This window comes from Silene latifolia, chromosome X, assembly GCF_048544455.1.
Source record: "Silene latifolia isolate original U9 population chromosome X, ASM4854445v1, whole genome shotgun sequence".
In the NCBI taxonomy this organism is placed as follows: Eukaryota; Viridiplantae; Streptophyta; class Magnoliopsida; order Caryophyllales; family Caryophyllaceae; genus Silene; species Silene latifolia.
The window spans coordinates 133,172,390-133,188,124 of record NC_133537.1 but is presented as its reverse complement, the minus strand read 5'-3'; the positions used below and the strand labels follow the sequence as shown (position 1 = coordinate 133,188,124).

Genomic DNA, 15,735 nt, shown 5'->3' with positions numbered 1-15,735 from the left:
AGACGTCCTAAGGCCGCAATTTGGCCCTTACGACTTTGAGCTGGTCACTATAGGGTATCAATGGAGTCTTTGTATGTGTTGTGTATGTTCTTATAATAGTGTTGGATGGAATGGATGGTTATGTGAATTGGATGATCTTGGAGAAGTGGATGAGTTAATGTGATATAGATGGAATGGGGCATGTATGAGTGTTATTACTTGGCTTTTGTTTGATAGTAACATGTTTAGGAAGTTGTATACGTATATGTGTGTTGTTACGTTAAAGGGTAGATCATCTTTGGCATGATTTAGCCAAGCTTGCCAGGTACTCAACCGAGTAGCGAGTACTCGACCGAGTAATCAGTCACTTGACCGAGTGAAGGGAGTTGTGTTTTTGGCAGTAGCTACTGGAATATGACCACTCGGCCGAGTAGGGGAGATACTCGACTGAGTGGGGCGTACTCGACCAAGTACGTAAGGTACTCGACCGAGTATGCTTTATGTGTATTTTTTATCAGCTACTAGAGTCAGAGTACTCGGCCGAGTAGTCAGCATACTCGACCGAGTACCTCTTTGGCGGATGTGATATTTGTTTTGAGCCGTAGGCTATATGCTTCCATTTGTCTTGGTTATATCACCTCAAAATGTCGCCAAAGAGATCAGCTGCGTATCTTTAGGCCTCCGAGATGAGCCTCAAAGAGGTTGCTAGGATGATTGAGCAGCAAGAAGTGCTCATGGAGGCACTCAAGAACGTGGGGAAAGGGGAAGAGAAACCGATGGATGCATCTCATCTTAGCACCACCATTTCTCGCTTTAACCCTACTACTTATGAGGGCACTAGTAAGCCTAAGCTGCTTAACAACAGGCACCGGGAAATGGAGAGTGTGTTAGAGGTGGTTCGTTGTCCGGAGGAGATGATGGTGGAACAGGCTGCGTTCTACCTAAGGGATGACACTGGGGTCTGGTGGCACAACGAGAGGGAAGGAGCTCGGGCATACTATAGGGGTCTGGCCACCTACAATCTTGTGGGCAAGGTTCAAGAGGGCGATGAGGGACCACTTCGTTCCAAAGCACATCCGTGCAAAGTTGAGGGCTGAGTTTGATTCCTTTCCTATGGCCGACAACATGTCCATCACTGAGTATTATCAGAGGTTTATTGAGTTGTCACGCTATACAGAGGACATGTAGTTGAGTCAATGGAGTTTGGCTCTTCGCTTCGAGAAAGGGTTAGCACTGACGATCATGGAAAAGCTACCGGCCGGGGTAATCTCTGATCAAAAAGATGTTTATGCAAGAGCGGGACACGCTGAGAGGTTGGTTGATATGGCCAAGAAGGCCAAGGATAAGAGAGCTGAAAAGAGAAAGGCGGAGAGTGAGGGTGGCCACCAATCTAGCCAGGAGAGGGGTAATCACAACCAAGCGAGGACTTTTTCTAGAGGGTATAGCTATGGCGGGGGATCTCGTGCTTGGGGAAGAGGCAGCCAGAGTACTAGTGAGAACTCCACTCTGCAATGCTTCAACTGTGGTGGAACAGGTCACAAACGGTTTGAGTGTACGAGCGTTGGAAGGGGAGGAAGAGGCTTTCCAAGATCATATCAGGGGAATTACTTGCAAACTGCGAGCCAGAGTTTGGCAAGTAATAGGCCAGTTGGGTCATGGACCAACCAAGGAGGCCAAGGTAATAACAATGACGGCTACTACCGCAATAATGGAGGGTCTTATCAGCGTCCGAACAACAGTGTGACTCAGAACTCGGCGGCTACGCCTACTACTTCAGCGACCACGGTCCAGGGTGGAGGTTATAAAAACAATGGCAAACTCTTTATGATGGGAAAGCAGGAGGCTGAGGAGGATTCCCATGTGGTCACCGGTACTTTTCTTGTTAATAATACGTCGTCTTTTGTTTTGTTTGATTCAGGGGCAATTCATTCGTTTGTGTCTAAGGGTCATACCTTATCTCTGGGTTTGGGGGAGTATGAGTTGGGGAAAGATAACATGTTTATACCATCGGGAGTGTCAGTGTCTTGCAACAAGTTGTATAAGGGAGTGTCTATGGTAGTTGGGTAAGTGGATTTACCGGTTAATCTGCTTGAGTTTCCTCTGGATGGGTTTGAGGTCATCGTCGGGATGGATTGGTTGGGTAAGTATGGGGCCAAGATAGACTGTCGACAAAAGAAAGTGTCTTTAAAGGGTCCTAAGGGAGTCAAGGTGTCATATAGGGGGTTTGTTGTAAAACCCAAGATGAAGTTGATTGCAGTGATGACTTTAAAATCATGTTTAAGAAAGAGGTGTCCGTTGATCCTTTGCCCTGTGAGGGATACTCGGGTAGAGGAGCCATCATCAGCAGAGATACTAGTGGTTAGTGAGTTTGTCGATGTCTTTCCGGAGGAGATACCAGGGTTACCTCCTAAGAGAGACATTGACTTCAGCGTTGAGCTTAAATCGGGGACGGGACCTATATCTAAGGCTCCGTACCGTATAGGACCAAAGGAGTTGGAGGAATTAAAGAAGCAGTTGTACGAGTTATTGGATAAGGGATACATTCGACTTAGTGTATCGCCTTGGGATGCACCAGTTCTGTTTTTGAAAAAGAAGGGCGGTAGTATGAGGTTGTGCATCGATTACAGAGAGCTAAACCATGTTACCGTGAAGAACATGTATCCTTTGCCGAGGATTGCTGATCTTTTTTACGAGTTGAGTGGGACTGGGGTGTTCTCCAAAATTGATCTGAGATCGGGTTATCACCAGCTGAGGATTGCAGACGAGGATATTCCTAAGACAGGTTTTCGATCATGGTATGGTCATTATGAGTATGTAGTGATGCCTTTTGGGTTGACTAATGCACCGGCGGTATTCATGGATCTTATGAACAGAATTTTCAGCCCGTTTCTAGATAGGTTTGTGGTGATTTTCATTGATGACATCTTGGTCTATTCTAAAACTAAGGAAGAACACGAGGAGCATCTGAGGTTGGTACTGCAAACCTTGCGAGATAATCAGCTATATGCCAAGTTATCCAAGTGTGAGTTCTGGTTGGAAAGAGTGGCTTTTATAGGTAATGTGATTTTAAAAGAGGGTATATCGGTGGATCCTAGTAAGATCGAGGTGGTGTCAAACTGGGAAGCACAAAAGAATGTTGCTGAGATCCGAAGTATCTTAGGCTTAGCTAGCTGCTACATGAGGTTCGTGAAGGATTTTTCTAAGATCGCTAGACCTATGATAGCTTTGATGAGGAAAGAGACAATATTTCATTGAGATGAGAGTTGTGAGACGGTATTACAAACATTAAAGGAGCGTTTGACTACAGCTCCCGTCCTGGCTTTACCCCGAGGGAAGTGAGAACTTTGAGGTCTATACCGATGCTTCGAAGAATGGGTTGGGTTGTGTTTTGATGCAGAATGGGAAGGGCATTGCCTATTCTTCGAGGTAGTTGAAGCCGTATGAGGAGAGCTATCCTACTCATGACTTGGAGCTGGGTGCGGTGTTGTTTGCTCTAAAGATTTGGAGGCACTATCTGTATGGGACAACCTTTAAGTTGTTTTCAGATCATAAGAGTTTGAAGTACATCTACACTCAGATGGAGTTGAACATGCGCCAGAGACGGTGGATGGAGCTGATTGGGGACTATAATATGGAAATCGTCTATCACGAGGGAAAGGCCAATGTGGTTACAGATGCTTTGAGTAGAAAGAGTGTGCATTCGCTATGCACTGTCATGTCACTGATGATACTGAGGGATGAGATGAATAAGATGGGGATTCATATGATTCGCAAGGGAGATGACATCGGTGATTTGATTATCGAGCCTGAACTATATGATGACATAAAAAGGAAACAGGAACTTGATCCCAAGATTCAGGAGTAGAAAATAATGGTAGGAGAGGGCATAGTTTCGAGATTTTCTATCCACACAGATGGGAGTGTTCGCTTTGATGGGAGGTGGTGTGTTAGTGACATTGACTTGAAGAAGTTGATCATGATGGAGGCTCATTGCACTCCTTATTCGGTACATCCGGGTGGTGACAAGCTCTATAAGAACTTGAAGAAGACGTTTTGGTGGCCCGGTATGAAGAAAGATGTTACAGAGTTTGTGGATAGGTATTTGACTTGCCAGAGGGTAAAGGGAGAGCAACGAAGACCACAAGGTAAGATTCAGTCACTTGAGGTACCGGAATGGAAATGGGAATCGATTTCTGTGGATTTCATCGTGGGGTTACCGAGGACTTAACATGGTAACAACATGATTTGGGTGATCGTCGATCGTTTGACGAAGCCAGCTCATTTTATTCCAATGAAAGATACTTGGAGTAAGATTCAGTTGGCTCTTGGGTACAGGAAGCATGTGGTACGGTTACACGGGGTACCAAAGGTTATAGTGTCGGGTAGAGATGCGTTTATATCATGGTTTTGGAAGGAGTTGCAGGAATCGATGGGGACTACCTTAAAGATGAGTACATCGTTCCATCCTGCGACAGACGGTCAAACTGAGAGGACTATCAAGACTTTGGAAGATATGTTGCGAGCTTGTGCTATGGAATTTTGTGGGAGTTGGGAGGATAGACTGGATCTGATAGAGTTTTCATAGAATAACAACTATCACACGAGCATTGGGATGCCGCCTTTTGAGGCGTTTTACGGTAGGAGGTATAGGAGTCCAGTGTGTTGGGATGATAGCGCTGAAGCTGTGATTTTGGGACCACAGATGGTACAAGATATGGTTGAGCAAGTGCACTTGATTCGACCGAACATGAAAGCAACTCAAGATCGGCAAAAGAGTTATGCAGATCTACATCGTAGAGACATAGAGTTTACGGTAGGTGACAAGGTGCTCTTGAAAGTGTCACCTCTGCGGGGTGTTATGAGGTTTGGCAAGAGAGGGAAGTTGAGTCAGAAATTCATAGGTCCTTATGAGATTTTGGCTTGGGTAGGTGAAGTTGCTTATCGACTAGCTTTACCACCATCTCTTGATCGGGTTCACAATGTGTTCCATGTGTCACAACTTCGTAAATATGTGAGTGATCCGTCACATGTGCTCGAAGTTGAGAATATTGAGTTAGATGAAGCTCTAACTTATGCGGAGGTACCAAAAGAGATATTGGATCGTAAGGTGCACAAGACAAGGAATTGTAAAACCGTCTTGCTTAAGGTGCTATGGTCTAACCACAATGTGGAGGAAGCCACTTGGGAGCCGGAGGAGGCTATGAGGGAATGCTACCCACATCTTTTTGAGCAGGTATGTTTGATTACGGGGTCGTAACCATTGTCTTTTAGGGGGGGTAGGAGATGATCCTATGTGTGTTTCGAGGTAGTTTGAGGTCGGTATGGTTGTGTTTCCGGTTGGTGTGAACAGTAGTTGGTTATAGTTGAGTTTTGTTGGTGTCTTTTGAGTTGAGTTTTGTGGGTGTCTTTTGAGTTAAGTAGTTGGTTTTGCATGTTGTTTTGGGTATGGTATAAACTTCGGGGACGAAGTTCGTTTTAAGGAGGGAAGACTATAATACTACAGTTTTCTGGTCCTAGCTTACTCGGTCGGGTAGGTTGTCGAGTGTTTTTAAACAGGCTACTGGTTGGGAACACTCGGCCGAGTTGTGAGATACTCGGCCGAGTACCCCAGGTACTCGACCGAGTACTTGGTCTGACGGGATTAATTTCCGCGGTTTGATTAAGGTGATTAGAGATTATATATATTTCGTATTAACAGTTACTAATTCATTTTATAAAAACCTAAACTACGTTCCTCACCTCTCTAATCACCCTAATCACTCGCAAGGCTATTGATCGATCGTGAGTCTACACTTTTTGTCTTTTCGTACCAGTTTTATTGGTAAGTCTCTAGTGCTTGTTAAGCGATTTGTGGTTGTCTTTTAGGGTTTGCCCTAATTGATTAGGATGGGGGTAAAGGTTGATTAGTATAGTTTGTGATATTGTATTGTTGTGATTCTTGCTAGGTGACAGGTTTGTAGAGGAACAATTCTAGCATCCTTATTGTTGTTGATTCATATTTGCGAATAAGGTAGAGTTTCCCTATCCAGTCGATTGCATAATTAATTTGAGATTGTTTGTGATTGATTGATTAATATGCTGCGTTGGATTGAGATTGGTTGAGTAATAGTGTGATTTGTATTGTTGTGATGGGACCATGTTCGGGAGATGGATCCAACCCCATGTTCGCCTCTTGTGTCTCCCGTCACAAGCGGGATAATGCGCTGGGTGCGCTCGTTGCGATGAGCGGTGTAGATACCTCATTTCTACACCTCCCGCAAACCACCCGGTGATGATTAGACCGCATGTTTGGTACGCGGAACGATTTAAGACAGTTCGTAAGTTTATCGTCAAGTAATAGCTCAAATACTCGTGTCTACCCCTTGGTTGTCATCTACGCGCCATTACGGTCGTTTTGACAGTAATTAGAGTACATTTGGAGTCCGGGTCAAAAATCGTCTTCATTTTCTAATAACCGTTTAAAATGACGAGTCAGAATATTCTGGAATGTTCCAGATATTTCTATTCCATATTTCAATCTCTTAATCTTTTGGTAAAGTATTTTCCGGAATTATATTTTAAAAAATAAGGAAATTAAGATCAAACCGCAATTTCATAATAGAAACGCGGAAAATCTTTCTTTCGCAGGAGGAAACCCTTGGAGAAAGGACGCAGCAGGTGCTGCGCCTCTTCCAAGAGACGCAGTGATTGTTGCGCCTCTTCCCCAGCTCCTTTATGCGTATTTTAAGATCTTTTCGAGATTTACTTCCAAAGTTTCTCCGAAACCCTAATTCCTTCGTATGATTAGTATAAATAGGGACCTTCGTTCCTCATATTTCTCACGCGAGTTTCCGCCCTTCTCTTCTCCCTTTGCATTCTAAGACCACGCTCTTGCTTTTTGGCGTCTACGTGCTTGAACTTTCGACCACGTAAGCTCGGATCCTTTTGAGTACCAGCCTCGTTTTGCATGACCGACCAATTTGACCAACTCCACATCAATCAACTTAATCAATTTTGTTCATTTTCCTCTTAGAGGGCACTTTCTTCGTACATCCGAGTCGAGCAATCACTAAACGTTAACTTAGTTAATCTCGTTTCGTCAAACATGTAAGTCTGAGGGTGTAAATCCCATCTTTTATTATTGTTTTTATTTTTGTTGTGACACCCTTAAAAAAATAGCATAATCTAATTACTTAAAGGCGTAAATTCTCCGGAAAAACTGGTAGGATATGTTTGTAAATGGTTCAACTAGTCCAAAAACCTGCAATTTCAAAAAAATTTCTAACTAAACCATTCACAACCAATTCCAACTCAAGAAGAGTGTCAAAAACCCTGCAACAACTGATAAACTAATTTACATACATAACTTAAGACGCGGAAATATAATGATACAAACCCAAAATAGAAAAGGGAGACATATGTCCCTTCGAATTATATACAAATCAAAAGTGTAAAGGGTTTACTAATAGAATAGCCAAAACTAGGTCCAAGGTTCCTTGCTCACTAGCTCGTCTGTGACCCCCAACAAAGCATCAACCACCTGTCAATCGCATTTTATACAAACACGAAAGCCACAATTCAGTGGGGAGTAACTTCGAGTCCTCCCAGCCACGAATCGTCAAAATTAATGTACATGTAGTAAAACATGTAAACAAGATGATAAAGAATTCAATTATCAATTATTCTAACATATGAACCCTAAACTGACCAACTAAACTAACATGTGAAACATTTAACAAATTGTAATCCAAACTCTATCAACCATAGCCGGCTTGCATCTCACCTTCTATGATTCATAGAATCATCAAACAAGAAAGGGCAATATATCAAAGACAGGCATAAGTTCTTAGTACGGTCAATAGTCACTTTGTAACTCGAGTCTATACCACGAGGTAGGGAAGGTAATCGAACCGGTATCTTGGCTCAGCGGTTACTATTAAGAAAACATGGCCAAGAGACAACACAACCCTAGCCTAAAATCTGCGCAGACCTAGACATGCGGATACACATCACCGCACCCAAGACCCACAACCTTTTTTTTAAAAACAAAGTGAAGTGAGTACCCTAAGGACACCACCGAAGGGTTGGCTAGTACTTAAGCTGACCCCATACTATCAAAATAAGTACCTGAGGTCATGCCCCAACTTGGATAAACATCCACTAGTCGGAACACAAAGGCTATCAAGCAAAGAACATATACTGTCGAGACTATAAAGACCTATCTATGATGAAGGCCGAAATACTCACCTAGGACCTAGTCCCAGCTAGTCCCAGCTTGAATATTTTAGCCCACACCACACATGACTCACCACACAAGTCAAGTAAGACACCCACTTAACCTTAAGAGGGCAAAAAGTCCTACTTATCAATATAAATTCTAGCATTCTATCATGTGAAAGGCTTATAATGTCTATTTACAGCATACAATCCCAACAGAATCCTCAATAAGTATTCAATACTAATTTCTAATTCTAACAATAGTAACCATATTAAAGGCTTCAGGGGAAACTAGGGCCATTTCTACAATACAAGTCACTATTAAATTCAATAAGCTATACATGTGAACAAAAGCTTGATAAATGGCCTAAAACAAGAAAAAGGCCGATTATCTAAATCATTCAACCGAATTTTTACCCGCAACCCACCTGCGGCAGTGCGGTCAAATTGCGGCCGACCAATCACTCAATTAATCGACATCGCATCATCAAAGGGACTAAGGCTCGCAGACAATCAACAAAACATTACAATTATAGCTATAAAATTCATTTTGAGCCTCTATTAATTACAATTTCCTTTTGTGAACTACCCTAACATGTGATAACTATTAATATAAGCACAATTTTACCAATAACATAATTTTTGTTACTATCAAAATACTACCCATTTGTTACTTATACTATTCTAACCTTAATTAACCCGAAATGACCAATATTGTACGAAAATCCGCAAAACAAGCACGGTCCAACCCGGCAGCCTGGCCGCTTTGCCACGGCTGTTTGCCGTCCCCTACACCACCTTATTTTTCCATTTTTGTTTAGTAAGAGACCGTCTGAAAATTAATTAATCGTCCCCAATTCAACTTTGATAATTTAAACTAATAAAAGGCACAATTTAAACATGCATGCAACAATTTTTACATGTGATAACTACTATTCAAACAAAAATTCACCAAACATACAAAAATCAAAAACATGTGACGATCTTTCGTCGAGTAACTCGAAATATGTTACCTTAAGCTAGAAAATGAGCAATTAGCACCTCAAAACCGAAACCCTAACCACAACTAGCCGCTATCCTCTACAATATATGAGTCCCCGAACTCGTCTTCCAATCCTTCACCTAAATGAACAATTAAAACACAATAATAAGCATATAAAACCGAAAATACCGAAATTTGGTCTTAAAACAACTTCAAGAAAACTGAAATTAAATTGTACCAAGTTGTAGATCGCGACGAGAGGATTCCGGAAAGGTAAATTATGCGAAAAACGGACTAGTAACGAAGAAATTACGTCGATTTTGAGCTTGAAATTATGTTAATGGTGTTTTTGGTCTCTTTTTAGAAGATGGAAGAAGGTGATAGAGAAAAATCAGAAAAATAAGAAAGGGAGGTGGCTGGTCCGCGGGAAAGGGAAGAGGAAAGGAGGGAGTGCGGGATTTTTAGTCGGGATTTTTATGAGTCGGGTTTGACTTGTTTCAATAATAATTAAATCCGTAAGTCAAACGCAAATTCCGTCAAGACCAAAGTTCTTAAACACGAGATTACAATAAAATTGAGTATTCATACGACCCATTTTCAAATTCGTTTACCCAACGTTCAAAAGAATTGTCATTTCCCCCCGATACGCCCTTATTTCGAAATAAAAAGTTTTACACGGTTTAAACTATTTTTAAACATCTCGAAACTATCAAAATAAATACTTTTCTTCAAAATATAATAAAATTATATTTCTTTGAATTATTTTTACTTAAAATACATTAATGTCAAATTTTACTTGATTAATTAATTATTTTCAAATATATTAACGATCCAAATTACGGGCGTTACAATCACCCTCCTTTTTAAAAAGTTTCGCCTCGAAACTTAGAAGGAGAAATTATAGTTATAAGAAAATATAGGTATCTTTTCAATGAAACGGTGATACTCTTGTTGATCAGACAAGAACATCCATATTCATATCAAGATATAAAAATATTTCTACACCAATAAATGAGAAAACCCATTATTGGGACGTCACCAACAACGAGATTCAACATTGACTAATGTTAAAACCATTGAAAATCATAAAAGCATTTTCAAACTTTTAGTTTAAAATTCTATAGTAAGAATAATAATCAAAGGAGCTGTATAAATTTCATGAGGTAAGAATTGAAGCCGAACCTAAATGGGTGTCAAAGACGGAGTTTCATAGGTTACCAACATCAAACTTATGAGAGGAGTATGATGAAGTAAGAAAAAGAGGTATGAGCAGTAACGCTCACGATCAAGGAAGAAGGAAAATCAGACAACAAGGAAATGCCAAACACTTTTATCACAAACTACAACAACACCCAAAACGGTTCCAAATCCTCAAACATTCCGAAACAACTTCCACAAGACTAAGGTCATAGCTTCCAACAAGGCTATATTCATATCCAACTAGTGTCAACTATGGTTTCCTCAAAAAGTAAACCTTCATTCAAGAATCCCAATACCAAGCTATAAACTCCAAGAGAAAGTTCCTCAAATATTCCACAAGATTCTCATTTCAAAATAAGGTAGTAACATACCAACCCCAAACTCTGAAAAATCAATAGGATCTCAAGTTTTCTATCCTTTTGCTTATTAAGGATTGCCAAAAGCGGATCTACACTCAGCTACAACATCATCCCATCATCTCAAGTACTCAATGCGACCTCAAGGTCTATAAAACTATAGGATTAACAAATTCTTCTCAAGACTAAGTCTCTCTCAACTCAAGAACGCACAAGAGCCAACTAATACCAAATTACATCACCAATCAATTCTGGTCATCAACATCCCCAAGGAGTATTCTTTCAAATTTGATATCCTAAACTTACTTACCATCAAATTCTCAAGGAACAAGGTCATACTTGTAACAAAACTATATCACCTTAGAGTTCCTAAAACCATTAATTGAAATTATGTTCCTTAGCCTAACAATTGGTGTCAACCATACCATTACCTCAATAGTAATCAATATCGCTCACTAAGACCAACTAATAATCCCACCTTTAACATATCTCACACGGTAACATATATATTATCAAACCCTCATCTCCGAAGTGATTATGAAAGCCCAACCCAAACTCGGCTACTTAGTCAAACCTATATCCTCAAATCACATCTCACAAACTCTGTAAACATGGTCAACAGGGTACCAACTATACTAAGGAGGTAAGGAGTGATAACGGAATAGAGAAACAAGAAAACATTTACGAAGGGTGCATGCATCGACAAGTTAGGAAACTAAGGAGTCGGACCGTAAAGATAACGGTTGACAAAAATAAGAGGTATTCGAGTTAAGAGGATATCTCGGGAAAGAAGAAGTTACGTAAAATTTAGCATAAAAACAGGGTTCAAAGATCGTTAAAGAGAAGGAAAGGAGAACAGAAGATAATGGAAGGGTTACTTGCTTAAAAACACTCATCAAAGCTTATGATCGACATGATAAGGTTACATCACTAAGGTGCTCAACAAAGCCCCAAAAGTCTACCAAATTATAAGACTAACAAGGATTCCACAATGGTAGATATTCCTCAACTCAATTGGTTCTAAGAGCCAAAATCAATTCACCACACAAATTCATTTATTACCACCCATGTCCCAAAATATCTCCTTTACAATTCTCGTCATTGAACTTCACTTACTATGTCATCCCCAAGTACCATAGCTTGTCTACTCTATCATCTCACCACTTAATACTTCTAGTCTCCGATACCATAAATTGGAATCACATCCTTGAACTCATGAACTACATCGAACAATATTCCACCAAAATTCCCAAATCCAGATATGATTAATAAGGTCAACCATGTGTTCTCAAATTTCGAAAGGTCAACAAGGCTACTCTATACTAGATTTGGTCAACTCAAAAGGTTTAACAAACTAACTAATTCCAAAGTACGATACCAAACCATTAAGCAACGTCAATGTCCTATTGTATTCCTTTCAAGGCCTACAAGGATTAGGGCTAACTATCATTCCTTTAATTCTCCATAAGAAACATCGAGACTCTCAAATGAAGTAGCTCAGGTTCATTCCATCTTATGTGCTAAGGTAGTACCTCATACTCAATCATCTATAACAAACAAGCTCTCAATAGACACAAATCCAAAAGTGTTCCTAAACTCACTAGGCTCTCATATCATGCACAACTAACAAGTCTAACCAAAGGATCCCAAGTTATATTCTCCTATACCACTCAAACCTTAAACAATCAATTTCTCAACTCGTCCACGCCCTCCAATGATACATTCACTCACCCCAACGTACGAGGCCCAGTTAAAAACATTCTCTCAAAACCGGGTTCTCTTAAACAAGGGGACTATCCTGCGGAATAAAAGGAAGGTGTCCACATGGACTTTATTATAAGAAGAAAATGAACCTATGATAAATCGGGAGAAAGAATTGAAAGGTAGTTACCAAGGCGAGAGAAGAGGAATTGGAAAGACGAATAAACAACGAGATTGGAAAACTAAGGTAAGATTGCATTATCTACATCTATTGGAGAGCCATCTTACAAAAGAGAAAATCAATTAGTACCTAACAATTAGCAATCACAAACAGACTACCACATAAAATCCTAACTCTACCCATCCTACCCTTCTCTCAAGTTTATTATTTAAAGGTCAAGTGATTCTAAGTGGGGTGCACAAACGTGCGTCGGGAGCAATAAGCTCTGATACCAACTGTGACACCCTTAAAAAAATAGCATAATCTAATTACTTAAAGGCGTAAATTCTCCGGAAAAAACTGGTAGGATATGTTTGTAAATGGTTCAACTAGTCCAAAAACTTGCAATTTCAAAAAAATTTCTAACTAAACCATTCACAACCAATTCCAACTCAAGAAGAGTGTCAAAAACCCTGCAACAACTGATAAACTAATTTACATACATAACTTAAGACGCGGAAATATAATGATACAAACCCAAAATAGAAAAGGGAGACATATGTCCCTTCGAATTATATACAAATCAAAAGTGTAAAGGGTTTACTAATAGAATAGCCAAAACTAGGTCCAAGGTTCCTTGCTCACTAGCTCGTCTGTGACCCCCAACAAAGCATCAACCACCTGTCAATCGCATTTTATACAAACACGAAAGCCACAATTCAGTGGGGAGTAACTTCGAGTCCTCCCAGCCACGAATCGTCAAAATTAATGTACATGTAGTAAAACATGTAAACAAGATGATAAAGAATTCAATTATCAATTATTCTAACATATGAACCCTAAACTGACCAACTAAACTAACATGTGAAACATTTAACAAATTGTAATCCAAACTCTATCAACCATAGCCGGCTTGCATCTCACCTTCTATGATTCATAGAATCATCAAACAAGAAAGGGCAATATATCAAAGACAGGCATAAGTTCTTAGTACGGTCAATAGTCACTTTGTAACTCGAGTCTATACCACGAGGTAGGGAAGGTAATTGAACCGGTATCTTGGCTCAGCGGTTACTATTAAGAAAACATGGCCAAGAGACAACACAACCCTAGCCTAAAATCTGCGCAGACCTAGACATGCGGATACACACCACCGCACCCAAGACCCACAACCTTTTTTTTAAAAACAAAGTGAAGTGACTACCCTAAGGACACCACCGAAGGGTTGGCTAGTACTTAAGCTGACCCCATACTATCAAAATAAGTACCTGAGGTCATGCCCCAACTTGGATAAACATCCACTAGTCAGGAACACAAAGGCTATCAAGCAGTGAACATATACTCGTCAGAGACTATAAAGACCTATCTATGATGAAGGCCGAAATACTCACCTAGGACCTAGTCCCAGCTAGTCCCAGCTTGAATATTTTAGCCCACACCACACATGACTCACCACACAAGTCAAGTAAGACACCCACTTAACCTTAAGAGGGCAAAAAGTCCTACTTATCAATATAAATTCTAGCATTCTATCATGTGAAAGGCTTATAATGTCTATTTACAGCATACAATCCCAACAGAATCCTCAATAAGTATTCAATACTAATTTCTAATTCTAACAATAGTAACCATATTAAAGGCTTCAGTGGAAACTAGGGCCATTTCTACAATACAAGTCACTATTAAATTCAATAAGCTATACATGTGAACAAAAGCTTGATAAATGGCCTAAAACAAGAAAAAGGCCGATTATCTAAATCATTCAACCGAATTTTTACCCGCAACCTGCGGACAGTGCACGGTCAAATTGCGGCTGACCAATCACTCAATTAACTGACATCGCATCAGTCAAAGGGACTAAGGCTCAGTTTTCGGCACAATCAACAAAACATTACAATTATAGCTATAAAATTCATTTTGAGCCTCTATTAATTACAATTTCCTTTTGTGAACTACCCTAACATGTGATAACTATTAATATAAGCACAATTTTACCAATAACATAATTTTTGTTACTATCAAAATACTACCCATTTGTTACTTATACTATTCTAACCTTAATTAACCCGAAATGACCAATATTGTACGAAAATCCGCAAAACAAGCACGGTCCAACCCGGGCAGCCGTGGGCCTGCCACGGCCTGCTGCCCGTCCCCCTACACCACCTTATTTTTCCATTTTTGTTTAGTAAGAGACCGTCTGAAAATTAATTAATCGTCCCCAATTCAACTTTGATAATTTAAACTAACAAAAGGCACAATTTAAACATGCATGCAACAATTTTTACATGTGATAACTACTATTCAAACAAAAATTCACCAAACATACAAAAATCAAAAACATGTGACGATCTTTCGTCGAGTAACTCGAAATATGTTACCTTAAGCTAGAAAATGAGCAATTAGCACCTCAAAACCGAAACCCTAACCACAACTAGCCGCTATCCTCTACAATATACGAGTCCCCGAACTCGTCTTCCAATCCTTCACCTAAATGAACAATTAAAACACAATAATAAGCATATAAAACCGAAAATACCGAAATTTGGTCTTAAAACAACTTCAAGAAAACTGAAATTAAATTGTACCAAGTTGTAGATCGCGACGAGAGGATTCCGGAAAGGTAAATTATGCGAAAAACGGACTAGTAACGAAGAAATTACGTCGATTTTGAGCTTGAAATTATGTTAATGGTGTTTTTGGTCTCTTTTTAGAAGATGGAAGAAGGTGATAGAGAAAAATCAGAAAAATAAGAAAGGGAGGTGGCTGGTCCGCGGGAAAGGGAAGAGGAAAGGAGGGAGTGCGGGATTTTTAGTCGGGATTTTTACGAGTCGGGTTTGACTTGTTTCAATAATAATTAAATCCGTAAGTCAAACGCAAATTCCGTCAAGACCAAAGTTCTTAAACACGAGATTACAATAAAATTGAGTATTCATACGACCCATTTTCAAATTCGTTTACCCAACGTTCAAAAGAATTGTCATTTCCCCCCGATACGCCCTTATTTCGAAATAAAAAGTTTTACACGGTTTAAACTATTTTTAAACATCTCGAAACTATCAAAATAAATACTTTTCTTCAAAATATAATAAAATTATATTTCTTTGAATTATTTTTACTTAAAATACATTAATGTCAAATTTTACTTGATTAATTAATTA

General features: G+C 39.8%; 1 protein-coding gene across 1 annotated transcript; it reads left to right on the top strand.

The window, feature by feature from the left end:
* The first annotated feature begins 4,591 nt into the window (after positions 1 to 4,591).
* On the top strand, positions 4,592 to 5,939 carry LOC141618369 (uncharacterized). The gene is made up of 3 exons (XM_074435468.1): positions 4,592 to 4,796; positions 4,908 to 5,212; positions 5,925 to 5,939. Exons 1-3 carry the CDS (start codon positions 4,592 to 4,594, stop codon positions 5,937 to 5,939), a joined length of 525 nt encoding a protein of 174 aa, XP_074291569.1.
* The last annotated feature ends 9,796 nt before the right edge of the window (positions 5,940 to 15,735 follow it).